At 32.6% G+C, this 14,990-nt stretch overlaps 2 protein-coding genes across 3 annotated transcripts; one reads left to right on the top strand and one right to left on the bottom strand.

Moving 5' to 3' along the window:
• The first annotated feature begins 4,745 nt into the window (after positions 1 to 4,745).
• Positions 4,746 to 7,592, top strand: LOC121130055 (copine-8). 2 transcript variants are annotated; one of them, XM_071893784.1, is made up of 3 exons: positions 4,783 to 5,021; positions 5,155 to 5,606; positions 5,765 to 7,592. In XM_071893784.1, exon 3 carries the CDS (start codon positions 5,766 to 5,768, stop codon positions 7,356 to 7,358), a length of 1,593 nt encoding a protein of 530 aa, XP_071749885.1. In that variant the 5' UTR covers positions 4,783 to 5,021; positions 5,155 to 5,606; position 5,765; the 3' UTR covers positions 7,359 to 7,592. The 2 variants fall into 2 exon arrangements, with proteins under 2 accessions (XP_040581685.1, XP_071749885.1); XM_040725751.2 differs by having other exon boundaries at positions 4,746 to 5,606.
• Positions 7,593 to 13,236: 5,644 nt separating this feature from the next.
• On the bottom strand, positions 13,237 to 14,839 carry LOC121130276 (polycomb protein EED). The gene has a single exon (XM_040726037.2). It carries the CDS (start codon positions 14,725 to 14,727, stop codon positions 13,459 to 13,461), a length of 1,269 nt encoding a protein of 422 aa, XP_040581971.1. The 5' UTR covers positions 14,728 to 14,839; the 3' UTR covers positions 13,237 to 13,458.
• Between the last annotated feature and the right edge of the window lie 151 nt (positions 14,840 to 14,990).

The raw sequence follows: 14,990 nt of genomic DNA, 5'->3' as shown, positions 1-14,990 counted from the left end.
ATTAGTATTCCATGAATTATATCGTGATAATGTCACTTAAATATCTCATTTTATTATGTAACACCTGAAAGGTAGTCATATCTTGTCATTGTTGTAATATGAATACCTTTATCTATATTAGAATGTTTCGGAATTTCAGTCACAATGTAAGTTAGAATCGAAGATAACATTTTCAAATTGTATGGAAACATTTAAACTAATGTATGGTATATAAATAATAATTCTGTGATGTTGTTGAATCAACCATATGTCCTTTATTTGCTGACCAATTATTAAAATTCAAAGTTGAATAAATGCTTTCACTCAAATTCAATAATTGTTATTTTATAGAAACCTATAATCAGAAAAGTGCTTCTACACCTAAAAGGAACTTAAATTGTAGTAATTATTAGTTATACACCCCCACGTTGTTGCTGGTCTGTCAGCAAGGTTAATAGAAATACAAGTTTATGCTATCATCTAATGGGCCTGCTAGAATATTCAATTTAATATACCGTAGGCATGGCGGACAAGTCTGTCGGATATGACGTCATAAAGTATAACTGCTCTATATAGCAACTCTTGGTAACAGTTATAGTCTATGATGTCTCTATGAAATAGGAAAAGCTTATGGTATAACCTTGTATTTCTATTAACCCTGGACTGTCCGAGGAAAATATTCATATTTCCTGGATTTGTGAATCAATCATTAAAATTCCGTTTCTAGTAAAATATTTAATGTTTAACTAAACAATAGATATTTATAAAAAAAAGAAACTTAATATCCTCATCAAATACTAATTAAATACAGCTTTAGGATTTATATATATATTTTGTGACCCTTCGAAGTGCTAATCAACCAAACAACTCGAAAAAGTAGAGATCCTTCTCCTCTTCCTCCGTGAATATATTCTATGCTTCACTTCGTGTTCCTACGCTTGATATACGGAAGGTATTTCTTATTTATTGAAAGGTTAGGATAATTGAATTAGAAGGTTCCACTGTTGCTGTCTCCAATTTCGAGATAGAAAAATAAAGTATGACGTGAGGGAAAACTTGTACAGGCTACCCATTTTGGGTCCCCAATCTATACATTAGTTTGAATGGATCCCAATGATGAGAAGATGATGTCTTCCATTCAAAATTCGATTGCGGCTTTTGTTAAGTCAGTCCTTACTTATTCGGTCCATTTCAGTTCAGTTTTTAGGTAGGATCGGTTCTTCGGACGTTCAGTACTAGAAGTGACTAAAAAATAAAGTTGAGTGACGTAATCGAGGGCCGAACTTAATCAGTTTTAGGACTGATATGCAGGACTGAACTGTACTGGACCCATAATGAACTTTACGGGACTGCAGTTTTTAGTCCTAAATAAGGGCTGAAACAATACAAATCGTGACTGTAATTCTGAAACAGTCTAATATATTAAATTGTACATACCATTTAATACTCTTAAACATGTAATATCTACATATGATTCCAAGATTTCCTTCATTCATTTATCATAATATCCTTGGGGTCTTAAATGTGTACGGTGATATTTGATGTAAATAAAAATACGTTTTATGAATGGCCTTGCTAGAGGATGAAAGTCATTTCGCTTTAGGGAGTATCCCTCAAGAACTAATAAGCAATAGTGATGGGAATTATTAGTCTTTTTAGAGAACCGGCTCTTTCGGTACCGAAACGGCTCTTCAGATTTTTTTTTGTTACTTTAATAGATATATTACAATTACAAAGTTGTCCGCATGGGGCGTCTACAGGGGTGAGCTTTAGAGGCTGAATATTCCTTCTGTCTTTACTTCAAATTTTGTCATCCTGAGGAAATTTGTTTTAATAAAAAGTAAAAAGGCCTTCATTTAGGGCAGAGGCTAAAGCCCAGACAGCCCCCACACATGAAGAAGCTCTAAGACGGTTCTTGATTGGTGGAAATTCGGCTCATATAGTTGTTAAGTTCGTGAACTACACATCACGTATAACTTATAAGCAAGCTCATTCCCTTAAAATGCATAAAAAGGAATGATTTTGTGAAACAGATGCTCTTAATTTTGTTTACATAACCTGAGCAGTAACATCTTTACATACGAGCTTAATTTATTTTTGAGCAGAACTCATAAGTTAAAGTAGTTTATGCTACGGATATAACTGTATGAAATAACATTTTAAAGCAACTCTCAACATGCAAGCCCTCGTATCTCAAGTTATTAGTGCATCTATAGACATATACAAGTGGGGATCACTTACTTAGTTATTGAAATGCCAAAGGCATAAACTAATGTTTATGTCTTATAAAGAAAAAAAAACACAGTTTCAGTTATGCTTCATAAGAGTACGTAAAATATATTGTTTTTAGGATTATGTAGGCGTAAGACAGGTGTACTTATATTGACGAAGGTACATACTTGGAAGTTTTATGACATTTTTCAATATTAATTTCAATAAACTTTTTTCCGCTCTGACATTGTAGACATATTTTGATTCGGTCCCAATTTATGAACTGATTTTTTTCGGTCTCAAATAATGTGAGATATCATTTTTTTTTTCTAGATCAACTGTCATTCATTTTGTTCAAAAAAATCTCAAAAGTACACGATAAGCCCTCGAACAAATACTGTATACATATAAGAGACGGCGGGATCAAAGTTAATTGGGAGCAAAAACAAACAAGTTTTATAACAAGGAAATACGTTTTTTCCATAATATTAAGGAAAATAGTGAACTTTTATATGTCAAAATAGGACAACAAAAAAAAAGAACATAAATTTCAAATTTTTTTTTCAAAATATTTAATTTTCTGTGAATAGTTTTATATTTTTTTAAATTATCTCCGGGAAATGTCATATTTAAAATTTAATTCATGTAAATTGTTTTCCAAAAAATCTAATTTATTTTAAAAAACTGTGGATTTATGTCATTTAAAAAAAATTAATATTTGTAATTTTTTTCCAAAAAAAAAAGATCCAACAAGCAACCCTTCCCCAAAATATAACCATGCAGCTACCCTGGAATATATGCGTTATTATTAATATTTAACGCAAGTGTTATGAAATTCAAATAACATACCAACATATATCTATAAAAAATTGTCTATAGGAGAAGGCCATTTAGCCATTAACATTTAATGAAAAAAATGAAAATTTATCCAGAAAAGGACAGATATTTTAGTTCAACATTAATTTTTATCCGTTAAACTTTTATACAAAAGAATCTCCAGAAAAATTTCTACAAACTCTATTTAATCTACGAATCCAATATTTAATTGGAAATCAATTTTTGGCACCTGAGAAAAACGAAACTGCAATTTTCACCGATTTTATTTTTTCCATAACTTTTTTGATTTTGAATAAATTAATGAAAACGTCCTTATTCGTATAGTTGTTTTTTAAGACGCCAGTTACTTTTTGATTGATAACTCAATCCCTTATAACGTCTCCTTGTGCTTCAAAAAACAGTTTTGTCTTTTTGATATAGGTAGAATAAGGCACCCATGCAAAATTATAGTCTTCTAGGTTCAACGTTTGCACGCAATACAATCCGTGAGCCGGGATGTCAACTGGGGTTACAGTGGATGGTATCCCTGATTTGATGGAGGGTGTTGACTCTAAATCAAGGTCTGTCGACATGCTTCATATTCTATAGGCCAAGCTTTTAGCTAGTTTTTATGTGCATTAATGATCTTTTTATTTTGCACATTAATGGTCTAGTTCAGTTATTTTACATATTAACGGATTTCTTACTATAACTGCAATATATATACAGATTACTTTGATCATATTCAAATAACAGTTTGTATAAAGTAGTATCCAAATGCATGTGTTAAGTCCTTTATCATTCTTAAAGCCATTTAGGTAATTTAAATTTATTGGGAATTTGTTCATTTTATGTAGTAAAAATATCAACTTAGATCCCCCAAGATGACATCTCCTTCAATCATGATACAATTTATGACGTCAGTGAAAATGATACTTATTGAAAAACGTAAATCGCTGTTTCCCAAAGAATAAAATATATTATTTATAGAACGTATAAATATACTGTACGCATTGAGAACAAAGCGTGCACTCGTCCTTGGAAACAAAAATAAAAATAGGATGGGTTTGGCGTTCTGAGAAAGTCCTTTCGAAGCATGCAATATATATTTTATTCTATCTTAATATAATATAAAGTTGCAGCCACAGTAATATAAATTATACAGGATTGGTCTTTATTTATAACCGAAAAATAATGTTATTTGATTGGTCAACACATGGTAGATTTCCCTAACAATGGGATTGTTGATCGTACTTCCGAAAATATAAAATCAATGGTATTTTAACTCTAATATATATCATGTCATCATGACTTTATAACTTTTTAAAGACAGCTAGATAGGGAGTGAGAGAGAAAATTGAAGGAAGGAGTGGTTCGAAAGTAAAGCTACGCTTCTTTGGTTGTTGTTTTTAATGCTTTAGTTGTAACTTTGAAAGTGAGTAGTAAGTACGTCTCCATCATATATAAGACACAAAGTGAATTCACCACACAAATACCTAGTAAACTCGCTCAAAAAGAGAAAAGAAAAAAAATGTAAGTCATGCACTAAGTAAAGCGTTAAAGTAACTTTAACGCTTTAGCACTAAGCAGTCAGTCCCCTAATTCCTTCTTCTTCTTCTCCTTTTGTTCATGGAGTCGCTAAAAAATATACCCCTAAATGAGGAAAAGATCACTTTGTATGTATATAAAGAAGGAAAGTGATGAGCTTGCAAATTATACTATACCATGTATATCACTATATAAAGGGAAAAGGAAATAAGCTTATGGATTCACAAATTAAAATTATAGTTTTGCTAGTAGTACTGTGCAAGAAGAAAATAATTGGAAATCTGAGGGTGAAGATGGATTCTTTTTTAATTTGAGCATTGGTATAATTGTAATCATTAATGAAACTGCAAATGTCTCGTCGTCATTGATTCATATGAATATATCAGTTCGAAGAACATGAAGGTTTGACTTCCAAGAAACGCCTTGTTTTGCTAATTTCATCATCAGAGGTCCTTTGGCATGAATAGGTTAATACAATTCAGCAAGCCCTTATTTTCTTTTCTAGCTGTTCCTAGAAAAAATTCAATTCTGGGAATGGCTAGAAAAGTTACATAAGCAATTGAGCTTAATATGTAATACAATATTTTATATATTTGAAAGGAATGAGAAGACAGTTATAAATAGCTGGCTTGGTTTTAGCCGGTATAACGGCCGTGTATACGCGGGTGGTGATGTTACGTACTATGTAAATGTTTTATCTTGCCCAGGAGATTATGTTTGATGAATCATCTCATCTTCCATGAAAAGGCCTGTACGCACTCTAAGCAAGGGAGCAGGAGAAGAACAGAACATGTAAAAGTAGGTACTTCTAGCACGTTCCCTTGCTCTCTTCTCCTCACTCCGCGCTCCCTATAAACTGCCTAACCGATGTTAGGACTATGTCGCTATGCAAAATATTAAAAACCTGACTTGCCGCCTCGGTTTGCCCCCGCTTCCTTCCCTCCTCAGTCGCGACTCCCTCCCCTTTTTTAGCAATGTTAAATAGGGTTTAGTAGTCATTCATCTTTGATTGATCCAAGTCACAGGGACGCTCTTGAACTGAATAATCCTAAGTAAGGCTCCAACTCACTGCTTCTCGCGACTCTTTCCTGCTGTTGAGTCAATAGATTTATTAATATGTACTTTATTATTTATAACTAACAATTAGTTATAAGTAACCATATCCATCATTGTTTTAATTTCAATTTTCCTTGTTTTGCCACTTTTAAAGGATGAGTTCCTCCAGCACGAAAAAGCCCTCCACAACCGTGGAATTGTCCGTCAAATGCAAGGACATCACGAACAAGGACATGATGTCTAAGTCTGACCCTATCTGCCTCGTAAAGCAAAAGACAGGCGTTGACAAATTCGAAGAGCTTGGACGGACGGAGCAGATCAAAGACTGTCTCAGCCCTGAATTTATGAAGAAAATCGTTGTTCCTTACAACTTTGAGGAGCGACAAGAGCTTCGCTTTGAGCTTTGGGATGTTGACAACATCAAGAAGAAGGTAGAAGATCAAAAACTTTTGGGGTACGTGGATGTATCCTTGGGTAAGATCGTTAACGCTCGTGGTATCGAGGCCAAGATTGAAAAGGGAAAGGGTTCTATGATCATTGTTGCCAAAGAGGCCTCCTCTGAGCAGTCCTCCATCGGTAAACTTCATCTTCAATTTGGAGCCTCCAAGTTGGAGAACAAGGATACCTTTGGTAAGAGCGATCCTTTCTTCCACATTAGCAAGAGCATCTCTGCCACTGACTTTATGAAGGTCTATGAGAGTGAATGGATTAAAAATGATCTCAACCCCACCTGGAAGCCTTTCAGTATGTCGCTCAATGACCTCTGTGATGGAGAGTTAAACCGTCTCCTTAAAATCGATGTCTTCGATTACTCCTCTAATGGCAAACATGATTTCATTGGTGAGTTTGAGACCTCCGTCAGTCAAATGATGAATAAGCGGTCCTTTGAGGTGATTAATCCCAAGAAGAAGGAAAAGAAGAAGTACACCAACTCCGGCGTTCTTAACATTATCTCCTTCAACAATGACTCTCCCCCATCCTTTTTGGATTTCATCCAAGGTGGAATGGTTATGAATTTCTCTGTTGCAATTGACTTTACAGCTTCCAATGGTAACATCCGTTCACGACTCTCACTCCACCACCGCAATGATGAAGGTGAAAATGACTATACTGTCGCCATCCAAACAGTCGGTGACATTATCGAAGATTATGACACTGACAAGAAGTTCCCAGCTTTTGGATTTGGAGCCAGACTACCTCCCAATGGAGAGATCTCACATGATTTCTTCCTTAACCTCAAAGAAAATAATCCTTTCTGTGAGGGTGTTAGAGGTATCCTTGATGCATACTACAGCACTGTTGACGCTGTCGAATTGTACGGCCCAACCAACTTCTCTCCATGCATTAATCGTATCAAAGCCATCGCTCAGTCTCATCAAGACGGAAAACAATACTACGTGCTACTCATCCTCACAGATGGTGCCATCACTGATATGGCAGAGACCAAGAAAACCATAGTGGAGGCATCCAATCTCCCAATGAGTATTATTATCATCGGTGTTGGTTCTGCTGATTTCTCATCCATGATTGAGCTCGACTCCGATGATGCTCTTCTCAAGGATGAAGATGGAAACGTGGCAGCCAGAGATATTGTCCAATTCGTTGAAATGGCCAAGTATGTCAAGAAGGCAGAGAATGGAGACATCTTCTGGGACAGAGCCTCTTTGGCCTATCAAGTTATGGTAGAAATTCCCAAACAAGTCTTGGAATGGACCTCCAAGAGAGGAATCAAACCCTTAAAGGCCTAAACTTACTCTTAAATTTTATGTACATTTTTTTTTCAAGCTGCATATTTATTATATATCAATTAATTATCATATAATTTCTTCTTCTTCTTCCTCATAAAATGCATTCCTCTACTCTAATTAATTACGCCAAATATGTATTTGATGTCATTATTATTATCGATATGTGTATTAATTAATTATTATGATTATAATTATATTAACGCTGTGTTTTTTATAATATAAAAAAGTATATCATTGAGTTATAAATTATTCACTCTCTAAATTGAATGGTTAGTAACATAATTACATCTTATAAACTTATTTAATAATAATACACTTATTTTTAGAAAGCTGTGAAGAGTTTCAATTCAAGCATTATTATATACGGAAAATAATAGTCATAAAATAAAAAAAAAGTGCAATAAAAAGCTTAATTAAACTTAACTCTTCTAACTATGTAGGTGCCGTGTTATGTAACGCATTTTTTGAAGAGCCGCCCTTGTGAGCCTGCAATATCTATATGATGGAATAAGCAGATCCCCTTACTCAAAGAATGAACATAACTTGAGCTACCTGGATTTGTTTTGCACTGGAGTACAAATAATACTGTCTATATTCCTACGAAGAACAGGGGAGAGTTTTATTATACTTAAATATTTTGCAAAGGATTGGCTAAGAGAGTATAAAAAATCGTTCGTTTCCAATTGATGCTATTGCGTTCTTTTGTACTTATAAAAAAATATCTCAAATTTCATCATTTCTGTTCTTCGATTTAAATATAGTTTGATATATTGTGTAGTTAATACAATTAAAACTAATCAAATTGATAAGGTGTGATGGAAATTCAAACTCAATGAGAATGTTCGCGTTTCTTAATCTTTTTTTTTCTTTGACATTTAATCAATTTAGAACACATCCATCTATTGAAATAATAATATCTTTAAATAGAACAAGCCAAAGTAACTAGAAATACAAGGTATGTCAATTACGCATATTTGGACTGGCCTTCTATTTCTAGTTACCTTGGAATAACCTTTATTTACTCCAAGATTAATTAGATTTATTAACACAAGAGGTTTGTTTTTTCATAGGAACAATTTAATTTCCTAAATATATAATATGCTGCGAAGGAAATCCGAATATCTGAGACATTAATATTTTTATAAACATATTATGCACCAAAAATATGATATGTAAATTAATAAGTAAATGTATTTAGTTTGTTATGACAGAAATTAGCAAATGATACATTTAATTATAATTAATAGCTGACACGACTATTTCAAAGTATTAATTATGTGCTTTCTATATAATAAATCACCCAACCCGATATTTGAACCAATCAAAAGAAGTTGTCTTAAATTAATTTAATTGGATATTAGAATCATGAGATTGCTCTTCGTAGATAATGCTAATACAGTAATCATTTATATTAATCAATTAATTAGAATACATACTTTTGACTACAAACAAATTTATATGACAAAATATTAGAACATCAAACAAATTGCTGGGTGCATAACTGGTCAATAGTATATATAGTTTTGACTTTGGGATTAAGATCCTTTGCAATGCAGTAATGGATGTCTACTTCATAAGACTAGTAAAGGGCAATATTTCAATACATTTAACAATCATTGTAAGAACTTCATAATAGATGTACAAAATGATAACGAAAATACATTTTTTATTGCTGCTTTGTAAAGGTGAATGCCCTCTCATTCGAAGAGAAACTTCTTTTAAAGACACTTCGTATTTTATCCTTGAAGTGTGCTCCTTGATTATATAGAATAAAAAGGATACTCTTAGTTATGAAATTGGTGGAATACTAATTATAAATATTAATTAATTAATGACGAAATAAAAATATGCCAGTATTTTGCATGAAGGATGAACAAAAAAAAACTAAAATTGAAGAACGTAACTATTTCATCAGTCATCATATTCAAGTACCTAATTACCATCATAATAATACCACATCGATAGGACAATGCATCCATTTCGAAGATGCTATTAATTACAATCAAAGATATTAAAAGGTTAAAATAAGAAAAACTATGTACCTAATATATAAAGTCATTGATTAACATTTGGATGATTGGAATCTGGTTGAATAAATGTCATTAGTTACGTCAGGGGGGCATGAAAATATTTTTTTTCTTTCACAAGCAAGCCACACACTTACATACTTCTCTATTCCACCAGGTATAGCCTTAAAAAGTTTGTAAACCTACCTTAAAATAAATTTATAAAAAGGACTACCTTGATTTATCAAAATATAAATAGTAGAATTATCTAGCTATACCATGTCATGTTATGCAAACCTCACGAATTTCTTAGGAAATGATGATAAAGAGCTGTGATGATTATCATTCATTCAATTATGTACTATATTTTTATGACTACATATGAGTCAAGTTTTAATGGAATTCAATTACTTATTCCTCAGTCATGGATACACCCAGTACATATTTCTTTGTAAGCCTTATAAGTATAATCACACTAGTTATAACTGCATCATTTAGATGCAAGGGAATTCCCCTGACATTTAGTTCGCAAACAACACATTTCTTTCTATAGAAGTTATTACTAATAAGTTATTAGATAATTAATATATCAAATGAAGAGCAGAAAGCGTTCTGCCAAAAATATAATCATGCCTCACCTTTTAAATAATTATGTAGGTATCAATGGTATACAAAACACAAGTGATGATAGTTTTATAGCCTTTTTATATAATTTAATGTCTTAAATGAAGAGGTTCATGGCTAACTAAAACGTAATTTAAATGCCAAATGAGTACATATATAGACAGCTAAAAATCATTGCAAAAAATAATCTTTTTATCCGTATATATGTCGTGTACAACTTGTAATTTGTATGAGCAAATTATAAAAAAAAAGATAACCAAAATATGAGATGAAAAATTTTAATAAATAGATTTATAGTACTTGGATTGGAGATAATACAATAATTGAATATTATATGCATGATCTATCGATATATTTATGGTGTAATTTTTGACTATTTTAATACAAATTACCAAAATCTATGTTTGGCATGGTTATATTACTTATAAATACATAATAACCATGTCATTTTAATAGCTCAGAATAAAATGTATACTTATGTGTAATATATTTACTTTTATCAATTAAAAGTTAGTAATTAGAATGACCAATGTTGTAGTTAAATAATGCATTTTAAGACAAATCAATTGAAACTTGTACACAACATATACATATATAATTTATATGAATTATCATATGGTAAATCAATATTTAATCTTATGTCGCATACAAGTTGCAACCAAAAAATGTGATGAATAATAATGGTAAATGAAATGTTTTGAATTATAGATCTCATGAGAATAATGCAATAATTTAATATTTCATAGATGTTGAAATATATTAAAGATCGGATGTAAACTTTACTTTTTTTGATGAGCATCACTAATTGATAAGGCGTATTCTATGGCACATTATAAAGTCCAAATCCCCACCGTTGTATTACTCGTAAATACATAATAACATGGTTATTTGAACTTTATAACGGGCCATAGAATACTTATATTTTAGTAATTTGTATCGATGTAGTCAAAAACTACACCATTGATCATTGGAATGTTCAATGATTGAATTATCCTCATCCCAAGTATTGAAAATCTTTTATTTATAATTATTCATTTATGCTTGCAACTTGTACATAACAAGTCTGAGTAATTTTAACTTTTTTGATGAAACTCAAATGCATAGTCTCTGCCACGTCTTAAAGTTCAAATTTCCTCATTTATATTACTTGTAAATACGTAATAATCAAGTCATTTTAATTGCTCAAGATGAAATGATGGCATCCAAAAATTTTAGTAAACAAGATTGTTGGTGTTATAATGATTCAATCAGGTAATTGAAGACAAAGAAATCGCAACTTGTACAATCTGTTAGTATTCGTACAAAAACGCGATTTGTACACAACATATGTATATATGGGTCATTCCACGAGGAAACAAAATTGGTACTGTATTGGTAAATTGGTAGTTGACTCAGAAATGAAATATTGGATCCGTAACTTAATCCAATTCGGAACTCTGAGGTCTTAAGGAGGAAGAATTTCGCATGTTGATGAATTTATTGTCATTGATATATCATAAGCCGAAGTAATTATAGGCAAGTATAATACATGATTGAAAAGTTATCAGTTAGCAGATATAGGAATATTTGGCAAAAATATTTTTACTGAATTAAAAAATTTGCGGAACGGAAATTTTTGTGCCATTTGGGACATTAGACCGAAAAATGATATTTATTGTATTTGGGTAAGTAAACATTTTTGAGAGTTTTTCGTGTGATGCCTTTAGTGGATATCATTATCAATACATTGCAAAAAAAAAGCTTAAAATTATGCTTAAAGGTTAAGCGTACGCTTAAAAAAAAAGTTCATTTACAATTTTATGTTTGGTGAAGCCAGTCGTGGGTTACAACGTTCCGAAATATAAGTAAAAAAATAGAAAATTCGATTGATTATTCAGTATCACTAATACGACCAAGATGAAAAGGCGGAGCAGGCAGCCAAAGAAATGGTACTGTTTAGGGACCCAATACAGTATCGAATGGAACAGCAAAACAGTGGTTCCAAGGATCCCGTTTTGGTAGTATGGACCATCGAAAATGTCGATAAAATAATGTTGATCGTCGAATTGGAATAGCATGTGAGAACTTATCGTCAATTCATGAGTATTTTCCAATATGAATAATTATTCATTATGTCGAATGATTATTACTTGATAAAGTAGAAGTGATTCCATATAGAACTTGCTTTTTTTTATTCCTCTTCATTCGATCCAAAAACGACTGTGTTGTGTTTATATAATGATCATAAAAGAATATAATAAATCATTTTAAATTAAAATATACAATCGTATATATCAATATATATAATTTTTCGGGGAGTTGTACCAAATGGTCCTTCGGCAAAATTGTTTTCGGTTAAAAGTCCGTTCACGCAGTTAGATTAACAAATCTTACCTAATACTTTTTTTTTGTTACATAAAAAAAGAGTTAACAATTACTTAAGTTTTTGACTTTATATATTTATGGTTGTTGGTCTTTGATTTTCTTTTCAAAAATAACTATTTAATTATGGAAGACATAAATCATTTAAAAAAATATAGAGTACTAAAAATGTAATTACTCAGAGTTGAATTGAGTTACGAATCCAAAATTTCATTTTTGAGTAGGACTGCCTTTAATGATAATTGATACCTCGTCGTAAAAATTCCTGGTAGATTAAACTATATATTTATAACAAGTTGGAACCAAAAAATTAAACGAATAATTTTAAATAAAAGATTTAAAGTACTTGAAATGAATAATTTATATATTCCATGTATCATTAATATATTATTAAAAGTGTCATATTTGATTGTTTTAATACAAATTACTAAAATAAATATAAGTATTCTGTGACACATTATGAAGCTCAAATTGCCCAAAGTTATAATACTTATAAATACATAATAACCAAGTAATTTTAATAGCTCAAAATGAAATGATAGTATCAATGTAAAGTTGATAGTTGGTTAGAATGACAAATAGTCGAATTAAACAATGCATTTTAAGGCAAAAAAAAACCCCAAACTTATAATATCTGCTTATACAAGTAACAACTCCTACATCTATTACAACTTGTAAGAATGAAAAAAATCTGTGAGGGAGTATTTCCTATTGAGATTCTGAAATTGGGTTCTTGAACTAAAAAGGTTCAAGAACCGTTGCTTTAAGCACACACAAAAATACGGACGAGGTTTTGTGGTTAGAGTTTACACAATGACGTTTTAAAACGAGCGGGAAATTCGAAATGAAGATATTATTGATGTCTTGATTAAATTAAATAAATATAATGAAATCATATCCTATTTGTATTTCAATATTAATCGTCCGATAAAGAGAGGATTAGTACAAAGTATTGTTTAAAAATAAGAAACTAACTATTGTATAATGTATCAGCCTTAATGTGTTTGTTATGAAAGATAATTACTTATGTATATAAAAAATTAGAGGCAGTGTGCTTTCATTAAATGATGAGGTATAAATCGCAGAGGAAAAGGATTTTAAGCATTTCCTCAAACACTGTTCTGCCGATCCCATCTCCAGATCGTTCCATCATCGCATCCACATATACAAATATCCCCATCTTTGCTGAATGAAGTTTGTCTAATGGCGACATTGCATTTAGGATGAGATAGTACTGTAAACTTGGTGCTGGAGGGATCTTCCACATCCAGGTCCCATATATAAGTTTTGCCTACTTGATTTCCAAGAGCTAAGAGATTCTGATCCGCATCCATCGAGAAACGTACAAACCAGATATCATTATCCTTAAAGTCAAATTTGTGAATGATGCTGACTTTGTTATTAATAGGTTTGATGGAGATGGAATCCAGAGGTCCGGGTTTCCAACAGACAATCGTATTTTCACATGATTTTGAGAGAATAAAGTTTCCAAACCAACGACAGCAGTCCACATAATTGCGATGAATATCACGGGTAGAGAAGAGAGGGAAATGACAGAGCTCTGTTGGAAAGTTCTTTTTCAACTTTTGTGTGTTGTGTGTATAGGAGAGCTTAACGGCCTTTTTGAGATGATCAGTGTTAAAGTCCCACAACTTGAGGGAATGATCCATCCCACAAGACATGATATATTCGCCAGAGCGATCAAAATCCGCACTTAAAACCTCATCTCGATGCCCTTCAACCCCACCAAAGATGGCAATGCAATGATCCGTTTTGATGTTCCAGAGACGAAGGTTGTGATCCTTTGAGACAGAGAGGAGGAGACAAGGGTCCTTAGGGTGAAATTTGAGCTCATTGATGCATTGTCCATGTCCCACATAATGTTTGAGGCAATTCATGGTGGCGGGACTAAAGACTCGAATGATGCCTCGTGAGCCAGCGGCCGCTAAAAGAGGTTTTCCATCAGAGGGATCATAGGACCAAGCCACTGAGTAAAAGTTTTCATCTGCGTCTGGATCCGCGTAGCTTTGAAGGAGTTTCACATCCCCGTTACTCAAAGCCTCGTAGACAGTCACTCTGTTGTTGCCCACAGTGGCAAACACACGTGGATCATCCAGATGGTGATTCATGGCCACTCCAAAGATGGGCTGTTGGTGATCCTCTCTCCAATGACCCATACATTTGTAGTTCAATTTACGTCCACCGGTGAAACTATTGTTTTGGCTACTACTGCACTTCTTTCGGCCTTTACGGCTCATGGAACCGTTACTGGCCAGGGCGGCGCCCCTTTTACGGGTTAGAGGTCCTGAGTCCAGGGAATCATCCGTGTCGTCACTATCAGATGCCTCTGCATATCGACCCCGCTTCTCACTCACCATTTTCAACCACCTCCTCGAGCTCCACTCTAGAATTAATTTATAAAATTAAACTCAAACCTAAGGCTACGGTTCTTTTATCTTTATTTACGTTTAAGGTCATTTACATAAAATGAATTTAACTAGCTATTATAGCTAGCTAGATATAGCCTTAGAGCAGCTAGCTTCCTATGCCGGCCCGGCTTTTGCTGCAGATCAATTCTTCAACTTCTTTCTTCTCTACCCCTGAGAGTAATTATTTTGGACAAGTTCTTTTTTACTCACAC

Source organism: Lepeophtheirus salmonis, chromosome Z, assembly GCF_016086655.4.
Source record: "Lepeophtheirus salmonis chromosome Z, UVic_Lsal_1.4, whole genome shotgun sequence".
Lineage (NCBI taxonomy): Eukaryota > Metazoa > Arthropoda > Copepoda > Siphonostomatoida > Caligidae > Lepeophtheirus > Lepeophtheirus salmonis.
Note: the sequence above shows the minus strand (reverse complement) of the source record. Positions and strands in the feature narration are given on the sequence as shown.

What these genes read in the sequence shown, in the direction of transcription:
- LOC121130055 (XM_040725751.2), top strand. Translation starts at nt 5,766, where the DNA reads ATGAGTTCCTCCAGCACGAAAAAGCCCTCCACAACCGTGGAATTGTCC.
- LOC121130276 (XM_040726037.2), bottom strand. Translation starts at nt 14,727, where the DNA reads ATGGTGAGTGAGAAGCGGGGTCGATATGCAGAGGCATCTGATAGTGAC.